Source organism: Tinamus guttatus, unplaced genomic scaffold (genome assembly GCF_059628265.1).
Source record: "Tinamus guttatus ecotype Peru unplaced genomic scaffold, ASM5962826v1 Tinamus_guttatus_pri_ptg000226l, whole genome shotgun sequence".
NCBI lineage: Eukaryota > Metazoa > Chordata > Aves > Tinamiformes > Tinamidae > Tinamus > Tinamus guttatus.
Window position 1 is genome coordinate 1,623,930 of NW_028288760.1, and position 21,129 is coordinate 1,645,058.

At 54.4% G+C, this 21,129-nt stretch overlaps 2 protein-coding genes across 3 annotated transcripts in view; one reads left to right on the plus strand and one right to left on the minus strand.

Annotated features, from left to right (window-relative positions):
• Window positions 1-3,107: 3,107 nt before the first annotated feature.
• Window positions 3,108-8,642, plus strand: BARHL1 (BarH like homeobox 1). The gene is made up of 3 exons (XM_088525461.1): window positions 3,108-3,667; window positions 6,931-7,153; window positions 8,348-8,642. The coding sequence occupies exons 1-3, from the start codon at window positions 3,217-3,219 to the stop codon at window positions 8,640-8,642; spliced, it is 969 nt and encodes a 322-aa protein (XP_088381587.1). The 5' UTR covers window positions 3,108-3,216.
• A 5,541-nt stretch (window positions 8,643-14,183) lies between these two features.
• Window positions 14,184-21,129, minus strand: part of DDX31 (DEAD-box helicase 31) — a 45,144-nt gene continuing 38,198 nt past the window's right edge. For both annotated transcript variants that reach the window (XM_088525296.1, XM_088525295.1), the window contains exon 20: window positions 14,184-14,669. In XM_088525296.1, coding sequence (XP_088381422.1) covers window positions 14,510-14,669 — 160 coding nt within the window. In that variant the 3' untranslated portion in view covers window positions 14,184-14,509. The remainder of the gene's footprint in view (window positions 14,670-21,129) is intronic.

Below are 21,129 nucleotides of genomic sequence, written 5' to 3' on the forward strand. Positions count from 1 at the left end.
AACGGGGCAGGTTTCTGCCGCTGGCAATCTAGTTCTGAAACAACTTAATAATAATATTAATATTTCATGTTAATTAATGTCAAGTGCGCTAGTAACAAGTGCACCTGTAGCTGCTGAGAGCTCCAGCTATGGCCTAGGAGGGGCAGTCTCTGTCCCCAAGGGCTGGGGGTGCCACAATACAGTGCCTGCTTAGCAATGAGGATCAGAGGCCCCCTCTGCACCCCAAAGCCTCACACAGGGTTTCTCTCTGCAGCACTGAGGCTGTGGGCAGGGAGCAGCCCTAGGGGCCCGTCTCAAAGCTCAGGAGCAGCTCTGAATCAGCAGGATCCCCCTCACACACACGTATGTTATCCGCAGCAGAGGACACTCCCAGGACCAAGGTGTCTGCTGGCAATGGGGTCTTGGGAAGAACAGTGTGAGTCTGAGCTGAGGAATTTCCTTGCATTTATTTGTAAACAGAAATAAAGCAAGAGAATAGGTCCTGTAAGGATATTCTGCCCTTCCCATAAGCATCTCAAACCAAGTGCTGGTCGCAGTCCAAATCCTGATTCCAAATGCAGTTCTAGTCGCAATTCTGGTTCCAGACATAATCCAAATCCTAGTCCTGATCCCAGTGTAAATCTCCCTCCAAATGAAGTCTGCTGGGTAGATGGGGAGGCTGCCAGAGCCCAGCAGCCAACGCAGCCTCAGTAGAGAGCTGGGATGCTCCACTGCGATCCCTGCCCCATTTCTCACCCAGGACCAGCTCCTGCCCATCTGTCACTCTGGTCCCCCCGGATGCGGTGCCTGGGCAGCGGGACGCTGCAAAACCAACCCCGGCCCCCAGCAGATCGGGCCCCTCCAGTGTTGTCCCCAGTCTCTGGCACTGGTGCAGCCTCCCTGTGCTGGGATGGAGGCCGAGCAGCCGCAGGGACCTTCACCCAGCCAGGACGGGGAGGGACGAGCAGCCCCCCGCGTTGGGTGCAGCGGATTCCCCAGGCTGGCGGGCACCGGGGCCGGTGCTGCTTTTGCCTCTGGATTTATCCCGCTCCGAAGCTCTTTTGTTCGGTTGCCCCGAGCCCGCCGGGTCCTGCCCGCCCCGCTGCCCGACAGCTGGTAGCCGGGCTGCCCCGGGGGGGCTCCCCGCGCTGACCGCCTCCAAGCTGCCAGCCAAGGGCGCCTTTGGAAGGGGGGCAAGATGCAGCTGCCTGGCCGGGAAGGGGGGAAGGAGAGGAAATCGACTATTTGAGAAATAATCACCCCCATCACTTGAAAGTGGCACCGGGCTGCGCACACGGCTCTGGGCATTTCCCCCGTGTCGGTGGCTGAGCTTTTTCCCCCGGGAAAATAAATAAATAAACCCTCGTGGAGAGCGGAGGGAAAGGTGAGAGCGCTGGGGGAGCCTGAAGGATTAACAGAAGCAAAATCTGCCGGCGGGGTGGAGGGGACCAGTTGGATCGACGGGAAAAACGGGCAGGGGGAAAAGGGGAGCGGGCTGGTCCCGAGTAGCCCGAGCCTGTTTCACCATCAGGGCGGGCAGTTCGGCCTGGAGCCCCCTGCGCTATCGGAGTTACTTTTAGAAAGGGATCGGCGACCAGAATAAAAATAAAAATAGAAATAAAGGACAAAACCCCCCCCAAAAAAGCCTCGGCCAAGGCAATACCTTGGTCCGAGGAGGAGGGAAAATGCTCTTTGCCCGTTGCCGACCCCGACTGCTGATGGCAGCCACAGCCTGTCCGTCCTCAGCGGCGGCTGCTGCCACCTCCGTGCCCCTGTCGCTGCCCGCGGTTCGGCCCGTCCCGCTGCTCCGGTACGTACCGCGGCGGAGCCCGCGGCGGCCCCGGCTCGGCGGCTCCGCGCCGCTCTACGGGCGCTACGTTTCGCCGGGCCGATGTTTCCGCGCTGGCCCCGGGGCTGCTCTCGCCAAAGGACCTCGCTGCTCGTTCACAACCGATTTCGAGGGGATTCAACGAAATTGCTGGCTCCGAGCTTCACCTCGGGCTCAAAGCAGCCGCCTCGGCGCCGGGGCTTTGGGGAGGGGTTTGGTTGGGGGTTATTTCCTTTCTTTTTTTTCGTTTCTTTTTTTTTTTTTTTTTTTAAACGCTAAGGAAAACTTTCCCAGCTCGGGAGGACCCGGCAGATCGGCTGGTGCGAGGGAGGAAGGCGAGCAGAAAGTTGCACCCCCCCCGCTCCCCGTAACGTTCCGCGCCTAATCACCCCATTACGAGCTCCATCAGCGGGGTAATGACAGCGAAGAGGGCGGAAACCGCCCGGAAAGCGCGGGGATCCGCGCAGCAATTAATTCCCGTTAATGAAGCTGCAAGGTGTCGCCGCCGGGGAGTGACAGCCCCCAAAACGCCTCCCGGCCAATGGGCGCGTTCACACGGGCTGGGTGGGGGGGGCGCCGGGGCCCCCGAAGCGGAGTGACACAAGTTCATTTTCTCCCTTTTTCTTTTTCTTTTCTTTTTTTTTTTTTTTTAATTTCCGCGGGGGAAGGCGCCGAGCGGAGCTGCTGTCCGAGGTGCTGAGCGGGGGTGTGTGTGTGTTGGGAGGGGGGGTGACTCCGGAGTGACTCCGGTGCCGGGCGCTGTCCGCGGTGTTGACCGGGGTGGGGGTGACTCCGCATTGACTCCGGTCCCCCCCCCTCCCGGCGCTGTCCGCGGTGCTGGCGGGGACGGGGAGAGCCGCGGCGGGGGGGGGGCAGGGCTGGCCCCCGCCCCCGCCCTCCCCTCGCCCTCCCCGTCGATTTCGGGATCATTACGCGGTTAAGGCGCTGCGAAGTCTCACTATCGATCGCGCCTCCGGCTGGCGGCCCCCGCGCTGCCCCCAGCCCCGCCACCGGCCCGGGCTATCGTGGGGCGGCCGGGTAGGGCTCGGGGCCGGGGAGAGGCTGGGGGACTCCGTCCCCCCCTTTCCGCTCCCCCTCCGCTCCAAAGTTTGACTCTGCCTCCCTCTCTCCCCCCCTTCTGTCTGTCTGTGAGTGCAGCTGGGCGCGATGCTGAAGACGGAGCAGCCCTGGATGTAACGCGCGGCGCCTCGGAGAGCCTTGCAGCAATTGTTGCCTGGACCCGAGGCTGAACTTTGCTCTATTTTTTCCTTAAAAAAAAATCTTTCGGGTTTTTTTTTCTTTTTTTTTTTCCTTGTTTTTGTTTGCTTGTTATTAATTCTCGTTATTAAACCGCTTCCGCCGCGCCCTCGCCGCCAATGCCCGTGTGAGGCCGGCACGTCGCGGGGGCCATGGAGGGCTCCACCGGCTTTGGCATCGACTCCATCCTCTCGCACCGGGCCGGGAGCCCGGCCGTGCCCAAGGGGGACCCGCTGGTGGGCGACGGCCGCTCCCCGCTGGAGCTGAGTCCCCGCTCGGAGGGCAGCAGCGGGTGCCCCTCGCCCCGCTCGCCGGGCCGCGAGTGTCTGGAGGCGGCGGCACCGCGGCCGGGCCTGGACGCGCATCTGCAGCCGGGACAGGTCTCGGCTCCCTCCCAGTCCCGGACCGTCACCTCCTCCTTCCTCATCAGAGACATCCTGGCCGACTGCAAGCCCCTGGCCGCCTGCGCACCTTACTCCAGCACCAATGGACCTCACGGCGGGCAGGAGCCGGCGAGCAGGATCCCCACCAAGCCCGGCGAGGACTTTAGGGAGAAAATGGACAAAAACACCAGCAGCTCCTCTTCGGACTCGGAGTACAAAGGTAAGAGGCGCTCGGCCCGTGGGGCTTTGAGCAGAGAGCGAAGGCGGCCTGGCCCGCAGCCTCCCGGAGCGCGGAGCCTCCGCGGAGCCCGGAGCGGCCGCCCCAAAAGAGCGCGGGGTCGGCGCCAACTTGGGCAAATTCGGGGGCGAGAGGGATGGGGGGGCCTCGCCAAAGGCGCCGAGGAGGATCCGCCGGTTCTTTCCGCGAGGAGATGCGGCCGTTTTCCCCTTCCCGGCCGCGAGGAGAGGGGAGAGAGAGGCGTGGGGGAGTATTTTGCCTGAACAACAACAACCACCAAATAACAACGGCGAGGTTTTGCTGGGGGTTTCCCCTGCTGCGAGCGACAAACGAATACGAAAGTCGCCGTGTTTAGATCGGATTTGTGTCGCCGTTTTTGTGTCGGTTATTCTGTTATTCTTTCGGAGGGAGGCAGCAGGCGGCTGCCGCCCGCCCCGGGCCGGGGTTCTCTCCTCTCTTCCCCCTCAGCCCCTGCTCGGCCTTTCCCTCCCTTCAGCCGGAGCCGAGGGGGAGCAAAGGAGGCCTGGGGTCTCCGGTGGGCACTGCTGGTCCTCGCTATTCCGGTCGCCTTCGCGCATCCCGCCCGCATCCTCCTCCTCTAAACTTTCACCTCGGGAAATTGTTCGACGGGTGTTTGCGAGGGGGTCCAAGCGGCCGGGGGGTCCTGGCACGGTGAGGGGCCGCTGCACTTGGGGTACCGGGATGGAAGATGGGGACGGGCCGAGCCCCGGCCCTGCTCCCCGGGACCCGAGGCCGCCCGAGGCCGCCGCGCTGAAGCCCGGGAGGTTTCGGGGAGGAAAAAAATCATCGCCGAGAGCAGGAGCTGGAGCGGTCCGGGCGCTCCCGGTGCATCTGCCCTCTGCTCGGGGAGAAGAGCCCGGGGCTGGCGCCAGGTCTGCGAGCGAGCGGGAGAAAAGCTGGAATCGGCTCCGCGGTTTTGAAAGTCTGGAATCGAAAGCAGCAGCGATTCCCCGCTTTGGGCTTTATTTTCGTCTCCTGCATTTTTCCCCTGAATTCTTACACTCTTTGTCCCCATTCCCGGCGTGCCGAGACAGGCGAGAAGCGGGAGAGGAAAAGAAATGCGGCTTCGCCGCTTTGCACCGAGCCGGGCCGAGCTCTCTGCTGCCAGGGGCACATTTCGGTTGTTGCCCTTAGCCTAAGACGAGGAGAGAAAAGGCTGCCCGGAGCCGAGCCCGAGGCGGGGACGGCAGCACCTCACTCCGCATTAGGCAAATGCGATGAAGATCATCGCAACGACGACGGTGGTGGAAACCCGGGCCGCGCTGCTAGACCGGCTCGGAGGGAAATCTCCTCCCGAGCGCCGGCTCGTCGCCTTCTCCCCGGCATCCTCAGCCCCCGTTAAAAATATCGTTTAAAGGGAGAAAAAACACTGCTTAAATGGAGTTTGAAACATTCTCGTCAATGGAGTAAAAAACACTGTTTAAATAGAGTAGTAGACGAATGGCCGCAGTTCCAATACAATTCTTTTTCCAGCTTTGGAAATAGCCTTTCCTCAGGCAAAATGCACCCGACTTTACGCTGGGAAATGGGCTACAAAGCTGGGGCCTCCCCGCAGTGAGGCCAACAGGATTTGACCCATGCAAAAGTGACGAAACACTCGTTATATATATATATGTGTATGTATATATGTGTGTGTGTATATATATATATATATAGTATTATTTAACTACTGTTTTGTAACCTAGAGATAACCAGGGGGAGATATCCGGAACGGGGAACTCTCCCCCGCTAACGAAAATGAGCTTTGCGGGACAGGAGGTTTATCCCGACGGCGGGACCTAACCGGGCCGGCCGAGGGGCTCGAGGAATGCGCTTTTCCCGGGATGCGGGAGGCGAAGCTCGGCTCCCTCCGCCCGTTTCCCCCCGGGCAAGGCAAAACTCTGCGCAAACTTCGGTACCTTCGCGGGAGGCAGCGGGGCCGGTGCCCCCCCGCTCCCGACCGCCGGTCCGGGCAGCGAAACCGGGATATTCCCCGGCCCGGGCTTTGCCTGTGCGGAAGAGCCGGGATTTCTGGTTGAAAGGTTTCGCTCCCCGGTGGCTCAATTAACCGGATTATTGTCTTCCTACAGAGAGAAATCAACTCGCGTTCAGCTCCAGCCCTGTCACTTCTAACACCTTCCACGAGGAAATTTAACATAAACCCTCGTAAAAATCTAATGCCGCCGATTTATGTAAACGGAGCTTCTTCTTTTTTCTTTTTTTTTTCTTTTTTTTTTCCTGCATAATCTAGGAGGGTGGGAAAGGCGAGGACAGAGCTTTTTGCTTTTTTATTCTTTGCCTTGTTTATATATTTTTGTTTAAATTTGGGAGTCTTTTTTTTTCTTCTCTTTTCTTTTTTTTTCTCCCCTGCTCGGTTATTTTCCCGGTACCGTACAAATGTTTTGCTGCGCAAATCCCCGCCGTCCCCTTCCCCGCGTTGCTGTAACTTATTGATCCGCCAAGCGCGTATTCCGCGAGCACCCACCGACCCCCTCGCTTCCCAATCCGCCTCCAAGCGCCTTTTTTAAGGGAAGTCACGGCAGAGGCCCGGGCTGGCGGCGCCGCTTCCTCAACATTTCGTTGTAAGCCTGGAAGGGGGGGCCCCTTTCACGCCCTGAGAGGACTGGGGCATCGCGGGGAGGAGGGGGGCTCTGCGCGGAGGGCAGCAAAGTCTGAGGCGTCTCCTCCACTATTTTCCGCTTCAGAAACACGGCCTCACCCGATCCGTTTGGCTTGGTTTTGTTTTGGATTAAAAAAAAATAAGAAAAAAGAAAAACAAAACCTAAACCAAAAACCCCGCAAGAATACTGTTTGGGTTCTCAGCCATAAAACTCGGGTAGGATCCTACCCAGGGTGAAATGAGGGCGCGAATCTGTGGACCAAACCGCTGTGCAGCTCCCGGAGCAGGAGCAGGAACCGGCGGGGAGGGAGGCAGCGCTTTCAGCTCCGGCCACCCGCCAAAAAATCGGTCTCCCTCCTGGTTTTCTAGCCCTACTGCCAGGTCTTGGGGACTGGCACAGGTCGGGACCAGCCTTGGGGACACCTGCAAGTCCCCCTTGGGCGCGGAATGGGCTCTTTGGCCCTGTTAAAATTTACGGGTCTGCAGCGCAAACGCTCTTGGAATCCGTCTTGGTACCTGAGCTCTTCTGTAGTTTATTGTAGCAGGGAATCACCCTCCCCCCTCGCAGCGTCCTTCCCTTCCCTTCCTGCCCTAATCTGACCTCTCTTTCTCCCCCTCGACCCAGTGAAAGAAGAAGGAGACCGAGAAATCTCCAGCTCCCGGGACAGCCCCCCGGTGCGGCTCAAAAAGCCCCGCAAAGCCCGCACCGCCTTCACGGACCATCAGCTGGCCCAGCTGGAGCGCAGCTTCGAGCGGCAGAAATACCTGAGCGTGCAGGACAGGATGGAACTGGCCGCCTCGCTCAACCTCACCGACACGCAGGTGAAAACGTGGTACCAGAACAGAAGGTAAAAACGCACCGTTCCCTCCCGCCCGGGTACGGCCTGGGCCACGGCCCCGGGCTCTCCGCGCCTCGGGGGGGCCATCCTGCCTCTCCCGACCTCGCTATAGCACCCAGGGGCTCCGCACCCCACACGCGTTTAAAAAGCGCCCCCCGAGGGGAAGCGCTCGGCCCCGGCTCTGGTCCCGGGTGGGCCCCAGAGCCCCAAGTTCTTTCACCCCTGTCCCGAACCGGCGCCGAGAGAGGGCGGATTTGGGCCGGGGGGAGCCACGCGGGCCCCTCTCCCCGGCCCCGGCAGGGAAGGCAGGACCGAGGCTTCCAGCTAAACACAACAGCATAACACATCGGCCCATTAATAATAGATACCAATTACTGCGTTGGGCATCAATAATTAACGCCCCTTACAGTAATTACACAATTATTATTATGATGAATAATTTACTGGTGGAAATAGGTTTAGCGCTTCGGCGACAAAACTCTAAAAGGGCTGTGGATGTTGGGTGGCTTCAGCTGAGTTACCCGGACGGCCCCGTCGGCGCCGTCCCCAGCCCCGACCGTCGCCACCGCGACGGAACGAGCCCCCCCGCGACTGCGGCCCCCACCTCGTCCCCTCCCTACCCGACCCTTAGCCGCCCTCACCGACCCCTTGCCAAAAAAAAAAAAAAATCCAGTCCCGCTTGGCGAGCTGCAGAGATCAGGGACCCGCCAGGACGTTGGGGCTTGGGGAGATTAGCTAAATATATATTTATACATATGTATATATATACACGCAAAAATGGGACCTCCTGGGCGGCCCGGGCCCGGTCCGCTCGCGGGAGCCGCCGAGCACGGGGTCGCATATATAATACAGAGGATACATATGTATTTGTAATATGTATCATTTGTAATCTATAACCTGCGTGCAAGGAGAGAACTAAAATGTTGCTCACATTTTACGCAGCATCGTTCACACTCGGCGATTTAATTTGGGGCTGGGAGGGTCGCGGGCGGCACAGGGCGCTCAGGGGCTCGTGAGCGTTTCCTCGCCCCCAAAACGGGGGCTGAGCCCCCTCCACACCCGCCGCACTCCGTCTGGGGATGCAGGGGGTTAGCGGGGCAGGGGTGGGTGCACGAAGCGGGCAGACGGGGCGAGCAGCTGCTTTGGGAGTATCCCCATCCCTCTCTCCTTAACCGCGTGTCTCGGCTTGTCCCCCCCGTGCAGGACCAAGTGGAAAAGGCAGACGGCGGTGGGCCTGGAGCTGCTGGCTGAGGCTGGCAACTACTCCGCCCTGCAGCGCATGTTCCCCTCGCCCTACTTCTACCCGCAGAGCCTGGTCTCCAACCTGGACCCCGGCGCCGCCCTCTACCTGTACCGGGGCCCCAGCGCGCCCCCCCCGGCCCTACAGAGACCCTTGGTGCCCCGCATCCTCATCCACGGACTGCAGGGCGGCAGCGACCCCCCCCCGCCCCTGCCGCCGCTGCCCGGGGTGCTGCCCCGGGCCGCGCAGCCCCGGTGAGCCCCGCGCTCCCCGGCCGCCCCCGGGCACCCCCGGGCCGGGGGGGGGGGCGGGACGGGGGCGACCCCCACCTGCGGGGGCCACGAGCAAGCGACAGACTCCCGCTCCCGCCCCCCCTCCAAATATATATATATCTATATGAGACAGCCCCACTTTTTTAATATATAACGAATGCAAGAAGTGAAGGACAAGGTCTGGCAGTGCCGAGGAGGGCAGCTCCCCGCCCCCGCCCCCGCCACCCCTTGGCGGGACAGTCGCCTCCTGGGGCCCGTTTTGCTCCCGCGGGGGGCACGGGATGCTGCCCCCGCCGCCCCCCTCCTGGGGCTGCAGCACGAGCAGGGCCCGTCCGGCCCCGGCCCCGCCGAGGGGGCTCCGGCGCTGCCGCAGGGGGGACAGATTTGCCCCTCTGCCCCCACCCGGGCAAGTGCGGGGGGACAGAGGCCGCCTGGCCCCGGGGGTGGCGGGGACCACGGGGAGGCCCCGAGGGCGCTGCCCGGCCCCCCTTCCCCGGCGCCTGGAACCCCCCGTCCCGGGGCGGCTCCGCGGGCACCGGCCCCGCCGCCGGGCAGGGCCGAGGGGTCCCGGTCTGCCCGGTCCGGTAGTCGCCTGCGAGGCGAGACTTTGGGACTTCCGAAACTCGAAAAAGAAAAAGAAAAAAAAATAAAGAAAATAATTTAAAAAGGAAAAAAAAAAGAAGTTGCGAAATGTAAATACCGTGCGCAAAATGTATATGAATTATTTATTTGTGAACCCTAAGGGCGTATTTGTGTAAGTGATTCTTGTCAGTCTGTACGCGGAGCCCCGGCCCGGCCGGGGCAGAGGGTGCGGGGGGAGCGCAGAGCTCGGGCTCCCGCTCTCTCTCGCGCTCTTTTTTTTTCTTTCTTTTCTTTTCTTTTTTTTTTTAATGTGGAAATAAACTTCTTTACAAACAAACGGGTCTCGTCTCCCCCGGCCTTCCTTCCCCCGCGCTTGTTTGCTCTGGCGGCCCAGGACAGGGCAGAGCAAAGCGAAGTTTTCTCAAGTCCCCCCGAGGCGCCGGGGGTCCCGCGGCCGCAGTGCCGGCACGCGGGGCCGGGGGGGGCCGGGCGGGCGCAGCCCGGGCCGCGCCGCTGCTGAATTATTAACGCTCCTCTTAAGTGTATAATTGCCTAAGTGCTTTAAATGATCGCTTCGCAAAATGGATTGTTTCCACCCTTTCAAAGCGTCGCTCAGGCGGCCGCGGCCAGCGAGCCCGGCAGCTGCTGCCCGGGCCAGCCTGGGAGCGGCCGCCGTCTCGGGGAGGCGACAGATGGGCTGCGGGCTGAGCCCCCTGCCCTCCGCCCCGCGCGGGCGGCCGCGGAGCCCCCCGGCACCCAGCGCCGGCCCCGCAAACCCCCCGCGCGCCGGGGGCTCCGCGCCCGGCCCGGTACCGGCGGCGGCGGGAGCTCGGCCCCGTGCGGAGGGTCCTCGGGGGCCTCCGCGAAACGCAGAGCGGAGCTCGGGGGGGCAGCGCCGGCCTTTGTGCAGCGGGCCGGGCCTTTGCATGTGAATGGGGGAGTTTGGTAAATCCGCTGGCCCGGGCTGCGGCGACGAGGAGGAGGAGGAGGAGGAGGAAGGAGGGGGGCGGGTTGCTCCCAGCTCTGGGTTAATGAAGTGGGAAAGGAGTCTTTCAGCGAGGCCTGCAAACAAACCCCCTCCCCGGGCAACAAACCCCGTCCCAAATCCTACATGGATTGACTTAAACCCAGGGGATAAGTGCTTTAAATTAATCTCATTGAATAAGAATGAGGCCAAACAAAACTCTTTAAAATCATATTAAAAATCTATCAAAGGACAACTTGCAGTGGGTGTGCTTTTCATTTTGTGAGCGCGAAGGCAAGGCACATCGAGCAACCTTCCTTCCATTTACACAGCAGGAATGTGAATCAAAGACATTCTCTAATATTTAATTGTCCTTGTAGCCTTAGCAGATTCCTTCTCTTACATTAATGAAGTACAAGGCTCTGCTACACGGCTGTAATTGCAATATTTAAATTTGCCACTTCACATCTGGAAGACGCCGTAAACTCCCCTGGTGAAAGTGGGCCTGGACCAGCGCTGGGAAGCAGCAACAAGGTCTGGAGCCTGGGCCAAGGGGCCAGAATCCCAAGGAACCTGCAGCTCAGGGAAGGGGGAACAGCCCTGCCGGGGCTCTCGGGAAAGGGGAGAGCGGAGGGGAGGCTGAGGCTGGAGCTGCCTCCTCCGGGATGCTCTCCTGGCAGCGCAGAGCAACGCCAGCTTCACAATAAATCACTCCAGGGAAGAGTCCGCACACTGCAGGCTCTTGTCACAGAACCGGCCACATGAACAGCGACTTCTCCGCATCTCGCCTGGCTCAGAACCTGCTCAAGGACCAGCCCCAGCCCCAGCTTGTGCGCGGGGACAGACTGAAACCCCGTGTCCAGCTGGAGAGACCACAGGACCCACCAGGGTCCTACAGCTACAGCCACCCGGCACAGGGGGAACGTTTCAGAGCAAGATGGGGAGCCCAGCACGTGTCCTCGAGGACCATCCTCTGCCTCTGGTGTAGTTTCGAGCAGGACCACAACCCCGAGGACAAACAGGGCCCTGAACTCTGCTTCTGTAATCCACCCACCAATGTGCCCAAGCCCAAGAAACCAGCACAACTGCTCCGCACGGCTGCTGGCTCCCTGCCGTGCCGGGGAAGCCTCCTCCACCAGCACCGATCCGAGCCCGGCAGCTGGAGCATCCAGGGGCCTTTCCCAAAAGGGGCAGAGAGCCCTTAGGACTGTCGAGACACTCACGCGAGGAGCCGGAGCCCTTGGTCGGCAGCACCAAGGGCTGGTGCTGGAGACACCAACGCAGCTCCCAGCTAGCAGGCCTGGAGCTGGGCAGGAGAAAGGCCCCGAGCCGTCCCGGAGAGGCAGGACTCACAGAGCAGGGCTCGGAGGAGCCGTGAGAGGGCGACCTCGAAGGGGCACTGGGTCTGACACACGGGGAGTGTTAGCTGAGAGCTCCCTAGTCCTGCTGTTCCCAAGCCAAACTTGGAAGCTTCCAAGCTGCAGGGCCGCAAGGCCCACGGCGTTAGCCACGATGAAGACACAAAAGCAACCCAAAAAACCCACCCTCTGCGTGGGTAAACAACGCTGTGGGTTCACCCAGCCGACCCCAACTCTGCAGAGAACCATCCCCACGTCCCTCCAGCCCCACGTACCTCCATGTGAGCGGGAACCTCCCTGTGCTCCGTGCTGGGACGGGGCCGTCAGCACCCACAACCTGCAGCAGCTCCTGCACACGTGGGTGCTGGACGAGCCAGGGCCCCAGCTCCTCCTGCGCCCATCCTGTTCGCACGGCTCCCACCCGCCAGGAGCCCCAACCTGGTTAATTGACCTGTGGTTAATTGAGGAGATGGTCTGCGTGGAGTTCAAACCACCTCCAAGGCTGCTAAGTTCATCCCCAGTGAGGTAGAGGCACAAGGATGAAACCAGCTTGGAATAGAGCAAATCTGCAGCAGGAGAAGTGTAAGTAAAGGCAGAATTTGCTTCCTGCTCTCCTAGCTGCAATTCAAACACATTTGCAGAAAGGACTTCAAGTTCATTACGAGCAAATCAGGCTTAGCTTCAGGTGTGCATGCATTTATTACTTTATTTTTCCTGTTTTAACCATCTTCTCCCCTTCACTTTCATAGTAATTTAGCAATCCAGATCTACCTGCTAAAGATGGTGAAGCTGAAATAAAAAGGCATTCTGGTTTTCTAAGATTAATCATTCGCTATTCATCATAATCATTTGTACCATTACGTGCTCAGTTAACATAGACAGCAATAAAACTTCCTAAAGTCAGACTGATGTGCTGCTGGGCTTTATTCCTATTATTATGAATTTGCCAATAGTCCTATTAATTCATATGTGACAGTTAGCAAGGAGAAGGTCATATTTTTTCTCCTTATGCACAAGATCAGTTCTTCCCAACTTAAACTCTCTGCATCACTCTCTGAGTCATTTTCATCCTCAGGGGTTTCTTCTCTGTTTAAGTTGACATTTGCCTTAAACCTGATTACCCTTCCAAACAGTAATCATAATAAAATCATGTGGGCTTGTTTTTTTTATTTTAATCTAATAAATGCAAACAACTCTGTCTCTGTAAAAGTAAGGCTAACTTCATATTGCAACATTCTAATCATCCTTCATGCCCAGATGTTCAAAACCCTCCTGCATTTAAACCTGCAAAACTCTTTTAATTGCCTGCCAGGAACAAAAGCCATTTTGGTTCTCAAAAGTTACATTCAGTGGAGAAATTAAATACTTTTGGGCTGCTCGCTCTTCTCGCTCCCTAGACTGACTCACTACAGCCCAGTACTAGGTGCTGTCAACCCTGTCCTCACCCACGGTATCACTTTTACCTGGTCACGCTCCCCTCGGTGCTCTTGGCCGTTTCTTTGGCTGCCTGAAGCGGCCCCTGTATTGCAGCACCTTCTGGTCCTGGATTGAGCAACGTGCTGGACTTGGCACCCACGGGCTTCTCTCAAGATACCTGCAGGCAACAGCAAGTTGTACGTGGGCTGCTTTGTGCTGTTTTCCAGTGTGTGCTGTTCCGGGAGGCGCTGGGGAAGCACGAGGGTGGCACCGACCTCAGGGTATGTGTTGGTCTCCCTCCTCTCCTGCACCTACTCTCCGAGTTGTCCAACCCAAGGGGAGTTTTGCCATGACTGTGCTACAGCTCCGATCACCTTTAATGCACTGGGCCATGAGTTTATCTCAGCATGTCTAGGGCCCATCCTCAAAAAGAGCTCCCAGCAGGTTCTACTCTCACTACTCTGCACTTTTTTGTTGAAAAGAAAAAAAAAAAAGAAAACAGGGAGAAGCAAGAAGTGAAATCCATGAGCTTGGGCCATACTCCAGAAGCAAAGCTCAAGGTTTAGCCCTATCACAAGGGCTCCTGACGTTACAAAGCCGGGGTTACTGCTGGCAAGTGTTAGCTAGACTCTGCAAGGGCTTTAACGTTCAGAGAGGGGAGACGATTCACTCGTAGCCTGCGTTACATAATTAGGGATGACAATACGCTGCAGGCAAAAGAAAAGTTTGGAGATTGCTGGATTCTACCTCTGGCTCCTTCCGACAGCAACAAGGCTCATTCCTAAACATATAAGCGTTTTGGCATTAAGTTCTGTCCCTAAGGGACCCTGAATCATTGCTCCGAGTTCTCCGCAGTCCTACCGGTCCCACTAAAATCAAGGAGACGCCTTAGAGGACCTGGAAACATCTGGAAACATTAATGGCCAATACCCAGGACAGACCTTGCACCAATGTACAAAGGACAGGAGAGATGGCGACAGCAACATGGTTACGTTACCTGAGACAGGAGCAGAAACATCCCACTGGCTGATGTCGCGGGGAGAGCAGCTTCCTCTCCTCTTAAACCTGCACCTGGAAACATTTTAATACTTTTTTTCTGTAGTTTAAATTAAACAACCAAACACAGCCCAGAGTGTTCCTACAGGAATAGGAACACTATTAAATAGGACTTTTTTTTTTCTTTTAAATAAGAAGGTATTTCTTAACATTGCTAATAGATTTGTCTCATTTTAATAACAAATAGATGTTGGTCCAAAACCCATACTTAATCTCTTTTATTTTCCTTACAAAGAAATCTTAGAAACACGATACATCTTCAGGAAGCTGCACTTAAACGCAGCAGTGCAACAGGACGTGTGTGGATTCAATTCCACTTGGAGCTATGGAGCAAGGGGGAGGAGGCTGAGCTCCCCCAAGATCCCTCCCATATTTGCCTGATAAATTGAAGCCGTCCTCAGTTATTTGGCAGGTCACCCCGGCCCCCGGCTGAGGCCCTCCAGCAGGTTTCACAGCAAATGACTGGAAGGTCCCGGCTTATGTTGGATTCTCCTGGTTGCCAGGTTTTCTCTGTTTTTTCTTCTTCTTGACCTTGGATACCCCAGTGTCCATCCCACTGGAATATTCGGAGCGCAAGATCTCAGCGAGGCGACTCTTGCCATGGGTCTTGCCACGTTTGCCTTTGGGAAGGTCAGACCTGGGCAGAGGGAAGGGAACAGGAATTAGATTTCCTTCCCTCCCAGACGCTGCTAGGTGGGTTACGGATTTTACAGCTGCGGAAAGTGACATTTGCGCATTAGCAGAAGAGCAGCTTCCTTTTCTTGAGGCTTGATTTGAAATTCTGTCTCATGCAAAATTAGATATTGTTGTGACAGGTTTTCACAAAGGTGGCAAAATATCATGCCGTTTTTAAAAGCAAGCCTTTGTTCTGTACAAATGCTCGTGCAGGGGTGGCGGGGAGAAGGAGGGAAGCTTCTGCGCTGAAGGCTGATGAATTAGGTGACACAGCACTTTGAAAATTATAATAATATAAAAAAAAACCTTAACAGCCTTAAGACACTGAACAATGGAAACATTTTATAAACAGAGCTTATATCCAGGGCTTGAAAACAAAATGCAAACAAACAAGCAAAGGAAGAAAGAAAAAAAATAGAGAAAGGAAAAGGAAATATTTCAAGAGTGTAAAACTACTGGGCTCTCCTCTTGCAGTGTCCTGCAGGTATCACATGCACCTTGCAGCCGTCCTCTCCAGAGACTGCCTTTTGCAAAGGTAGCTGCATTTTGCCCAGCACCACGCTCCAACATGGATCTCCCTGCAGCCCTAAATTGCTGGCTATAAATACATAAACCCACTCAGCATTTTTTTTTCCCCCCACAAGTTCTGCCACCGTCTGCTCTGTGACCTTGGGCAAATCCTGTCCTCGTTCCTGCTGTTATCACCCTCTCTTACCTACTTAGACTGCAGCTCTCCACGGCAGAACCTGGTGTTCCTTACAGCCCCGAGCACAACGGGGTCTCATCTACTGGGGTCTGCACATCCAAGACTTGTCTTTATTGCAATACAAAGTAAGGGATCTTGAAGCTTTACAGGAATCCAGGAACGTGCTGGGGATTACAAGAGGATAAAGCATTCCAGGCTAGGATGGCTAGTCCCTTGAAGCAAGGGACTAATTCATTCAACAGGCCAAACACATGAAGAAAGGACAGCAAACCTTTGGCATATTTTCTCGCCTCCTTTTCCAGAGGTTGCTTCCCCATCCCTGGGTAGGTCTTGTGGCAGGTGTGGGTTTGGAAGGAAGCACCAGAATGATTAGAGGACACTGTGATGAACTACCTTGGAAAAGAGTGTTGCCCTAGGAGAAGGAGCCCAGAAGGTGCAGGGAGAAGACTCTGACACCTTAGTGTAATCCCCGATTTCACTCTAACTTGCCAGGCCCAAGCTCTGGTTGGGGTTGGAGGAATAAGATGCAAAGTCTCTGCCCTGCTTGAACCCACAGGAACCAAGCCAAAGAGATAACCATCAACCCCAAGACAGCCTCAAGGCTAACGAAGTGGATGTGCACCCACAAAGCCATACCTGCAACACCTCCAGGAGAAAACGTGCCACATTCCACTGCCTTCCCGCACGGCACAAGCTACAGGTGCCCGCACAGCGCCAGCTCAAGGGGGACCCTCAGCTGGCCTCGCTGCAGCCTCTTTGCTCAGTCTCCTCCACCACCCGATGAAGTTTCTCTTTGACACTCCAAGCCTTTACTACCGTAATTCGAGGGTTACCAGGCAACAGATCAGTTTACTTAACAACAGGGAACTATTTGCTGCCGAGGACAAGTAATCCACTGGTAGCTGCCGGGCTGAGTTTCAGCTCAGCGGGAAGGTTGTCCAACACTTTATTATCAATCAGGAGAAATCATTGCCCAATTAGTAAATCAATACCCCCTGCTACGGTGATCAGCTGCACACAGAAAAGCAGGGAGGCAGGAAAAGGGGAGGTTTCTCCCCAGACCAGAGCTGCGGAAATCAATGGACCTGGGACACCCGTGTTAATCACTGAAAGGAAAAAAAGATGAATATTGCTGCAGCTGTCACCCACAGCATGCAGGAGCCACAGGCAACAGGGACAACCTCCAGCAAGGGCACGTTGGGCAAATTCACTAGGTCAGGGACCCTGGTCGGATTCGGAGTCTTACTGTGTTGACTCCTCTCTGCTCAACTGCAGAAAGTCTCCAGGGCTCTGCTAGAGCAGGCAACGACAGGAGGGAAGGAGCTGGATCAAGACCTTGATACTCTGAGCATTCCTGGGGAAGGTGGTTAACCTCTTGGTGCTTCGTGTCTGTTCTCCTGCCTCATAACCCAGGAGGACAGTATTCTCCACGTTGCTAAAACATGTGCGATGCTAAAAACAAGTGCAATGCTAATAAGAAATGTGGTGACACTGGATACTGTGGCAAAGAGCTTCAAAAAAGGGCTTGTAAATATAAGATGCTTCTGTAACGCCGACAGAACCCATGTTCCCATCACTGGGTAAACACATGGACTGTCAACGTCTCCTTCTGTGATCTCCTGTCTAGGTACCACAGAACAGCGAGCCCTAATGAGGACACACCACGGTGATAACGGGCAGAGAAATCCACAGCCCTTGAAATTCCTCCTTCCTAAAACAACCATCAGGGTTTAGGTGGAGAACTAGAATGAAAGAATGCCATGAAAAGGAACCTGCAGGAAAAAAAGCTTCACTGATGACTGACCCATCCTGATATACAGCAGTGTCAAGATTTCAGCAGGGTTTAAATGAGAAGGGAATGACTGAGAAAATAGCCCACCACTGGGCTGCTCCTTTTCTATCCCCCTCTTACACTAGCTCTGGGGTACCAGGACTCCCATAAAATGCTCATAGGAACTGATAGGAGGAACTGGCAGAGAAGAGTCTGCATCACCTTGTCTTCAGCTGGGGACACACCGTGCCTGCACTTGCAAGGCCTCTGCTTAACCCTAGACCCAAGCACTGCTTTGAGGTACATGCTCAGCCCCACCAGGCCTCGAAAGATAACAGCACAGAGCTGGCAGACCAGGGCTACCAGCATTGCCAGGTATCCCAGGCGCAGGCTAAACAAATGGGTCACCCCAGGGTCCATGTAACCACCTCATTATCAAAAGAAGGCCAAGATGCATTGGATAGGGAGGGAGGGAAGACAGAAAAACTAGTAATTGCTTGGTATGGTCTGAGAAACCTCCTCTCCTCATGGACAACAGAGCAAGGAATAAAAGACTCAAGCTTACAGCTGCCTGTGTACACCTGTAATTAAATTTCAACCTCACAAAAGCTTGTAGCAAGGGCCTCTGCAGACAGGCAACAAGGAAACAGAGGAGCAGTCCCCATATGACTTTGGTTTATGCTGAAAGGCCAGGAAACACCAGGCCAGAGCCAGATTTCTAAAGACAAAAAAGCTTTGCCCTCCCCCAGAAAACTGGCATCCTGGAATAATTTATTCACTCTTTAAGCGCAAGGAGAAACTCATGAATCTTGCTAAACACATCACTGAATGATGAAGAGGTGGGCGAGGAGCATCTGGGAGAAACAAGAGGGAAAATATAACCAGGGAAGGAAAGAGAATACAGTTCTTTTCTTCCTCTGCTGCTTTCATCAGCTTCAGTTTCCTTTCACCTCCACCTGCAGAGCCCCTTGCAGAGCTCCCACATCCCATGCAGGAGCCACAGCAATCAGCAGGGGTTCTGGCATTGCCCAGCCCTCCACCTCTAAGGAAATCTAATGCTATGAACTGGTCTCCTCTTCTGGTCCCTCTGCTCTCACCTCTTTGCTCTGCTCACAGCATCATTACAAATTCTGGGCAAATCTTCATTCACCTTATTAAAAAAACATAGGCAAATGCATCGCGGGTGATTAGCCTGAAATCCTCTATTGTCTTCAGCTCTGTCTTCTGCTCTGCCACATGATACTAACTCACCACCGAGTCCCTCTTTGTTGACGTCCTTGATCCAGCACATCTTCAACACACTCAACTTGTGACTTCCATGCATCTTGGGCAACAGATGGTTTTGTGAGTGCTGAAAACATCATCATTTACATTCCATAATCACTAACAAAATGCCGGAGTAACACAGAACCAGGGAAACCTCAGACATGAGGAACTATACTACTGCCAAAAAAGCCCAGGATATGTATATTAAAATAAGATTTGAGTGTGTTCAATACAGTTGAGATCCTGCAGACAGCTCCAAGGCACAAACGGAAGAGGTAGAAGAACATCTCCAAGCTATTCTGTTTCTATATAACTTTCCATTTGTCTCTCATTACAGGTAAGATCGTAAGAATGATTTAAGTTTGCCCAGCTATTTTTTAATCAAGATTAGATTTGTTATAAAATATGAATTATGTTTCTGAATATAAAGATTATCAAAGCTTCAGGTGTGAAAAGACTAAGTGGCAATGGAAAGAAAAGGAATGAGTATCTGATGCCATTTTTCATCTTCAGCTCAATGCTATAACTGTATGATTTTGTTTCATGGACATGTTTGCTTCATGAGATCTGTATCACAAGCTGATCTCTGAGCCAAAAATTCCTGCACACCAGATTAACGTACACATACACACATGGTTTCTTGGACATCATTTGATAGCTCGGAGGAGGTCTCTGATGGTCTTTTTACCTGAACGGTGAGCAAGGTTGATCTCAGGAACTTCTCCTTCAACTTGGTTGACACTGCTGGTTGTTCCTTTGTCTCCAGCTATGGGCAATGCTGGTGCAATGCAGTGCAGCAACTGTTGGTTAACCTTTCACCAACTCACAACATCTGCAACCAAAGGCACTCCTAGATGGCCCCAGCTGAAGAAGAGGGAGTGTAAAGTCCTGATGCACAGACCTAGAACTCATGGTGTGTCTTTGGAGGAGAATGGAGTAGGCTGTTTCATTTATCAGAAAACATTTCAACACAGATCGCACTATCAATCTGCCTGACAGCACCTCCAACAGCTCTTTGAAGTTGTGCCAGCAACAGAGCTGGGTTACCTCTGGGCCAAGGCTGCTGCAACACCTGCTTTTTCTACTTACGGTGCTGGATGAGCCATCTGCAGCCAACGCAACCCTGTTCAGGTTGGTTTTTGTCGTTTTTGTGGAGGGTGGGAGCAAGAAATTTATCAGCAATCCTGCACTGCTCTCGACAAGTCAACAGATGGGCTAGATACTCTGTTATCAGCTGATACAAATACTAGCTTGGGAAGATGAAGGGAAAATTACAACCCAATCATATCAAGCATTAAGTGCTCTTCCAGTCCAGTCAGAACACAGAAATCTTCATACCAAGACATCCTTAGCAGCGAAACCCACTTTACAAGCACAAGAAAGTTGTATTTCAGCTATACAGAAAGAACACAAGTTCATTTTCACTACCATCCCCTGGTCTGTCTGCACCCTGTGCAGAGAGGATGAAAGTGCAACAGGGAGGCTGGTGACCTCCCAAGATTCTTGTTTCTGTCAAGCTCTTCCCTAGGCAAAAGAACAGAATATATTTCAGTTAGAAAGGGCTGCTTGTTCTGGGTGGGCACCAAAGAGCACAGAAGTTTCCCAACTCAGTGTGCAAGCCTCATTATTTCCCTGAAGGACAGAGCGAAGGCTCTATGCGGGAACAGGACACCAATAAGGGGCATTGTGTGTTCATAGCAATCACATTTTAAAATCCTTTAAAATTAGAAATCTTTAATCTCCTAAAAGGACACTTCGTAACATCACAATGTTGTAAGCAGGACTCATTTGTGTCCTCAAACTGCCTTCTTAAAAACAGTTTAGGCAACGTTTCCCAGCAGGCATTTATTGCCCTCCAATTTTTGGGTCCCATTGCACTCCAGAGCACAAGTTCATGCCCTTACTTGGGGTCCATCTTAGCTTTCTAAAGCAAAATGCCCCCAACAAGTAAAAATTCTGATGGGCACAATTCCAAACTTGCATTTTGACTAATTAAGTGATATTAGAAAAGCTGTAAATACCACAGAAAAACCTGGCAGGCAAGCAGCTCCTAATGATTAGACAATTGCTGCACGGAGGGACCCAGCTGCAGCCTTGGTCTGCAAGCACTGCTGTTAGAAGCATGACTCTCTTCAAGATTACCAATGCCAAGAAGTTCAAAGATGGTGAGGGATGAAGGTGAAAAGCTTTTGCCCAAAGGAGTGCTGCCCTAGCCATGCAGAGGAGGATATGCTGGGTTTACAGGGTAAATCTCCCAGCAAGATCTTACTGGAGCACTAATGCTGAAGAATTCAGAAGATAAATCTGCACAATCCTCCGGACACAATTTGAAAGGCAATGCAAGGATGATGTAAATTGACTCCCTTAAACAGAAGCATCCTGGAACACATTACCTGGATCCCACATGAGCTAAGAGTTCAGGTTAAACTCCGAAGTATCAGGAAATTTCACATTAACTATACCCATTTCTTATACCTCTTCTACTCACAACTATGAGTATTCCTTATGCCCTTCAATCCTTCTGAGCATTCCTGGTTTTAGAGACATCCTGTAGCAATGAGAATCCATAGAATCTATTGAACTTAAAGACTTCTGCCTTTCTTTGTACTTGCATGGTCTCACAAACCTGGCAAATTAAGCTGTGACTCCCCATTATGGTGAAATCCTTTGGGAACAAAC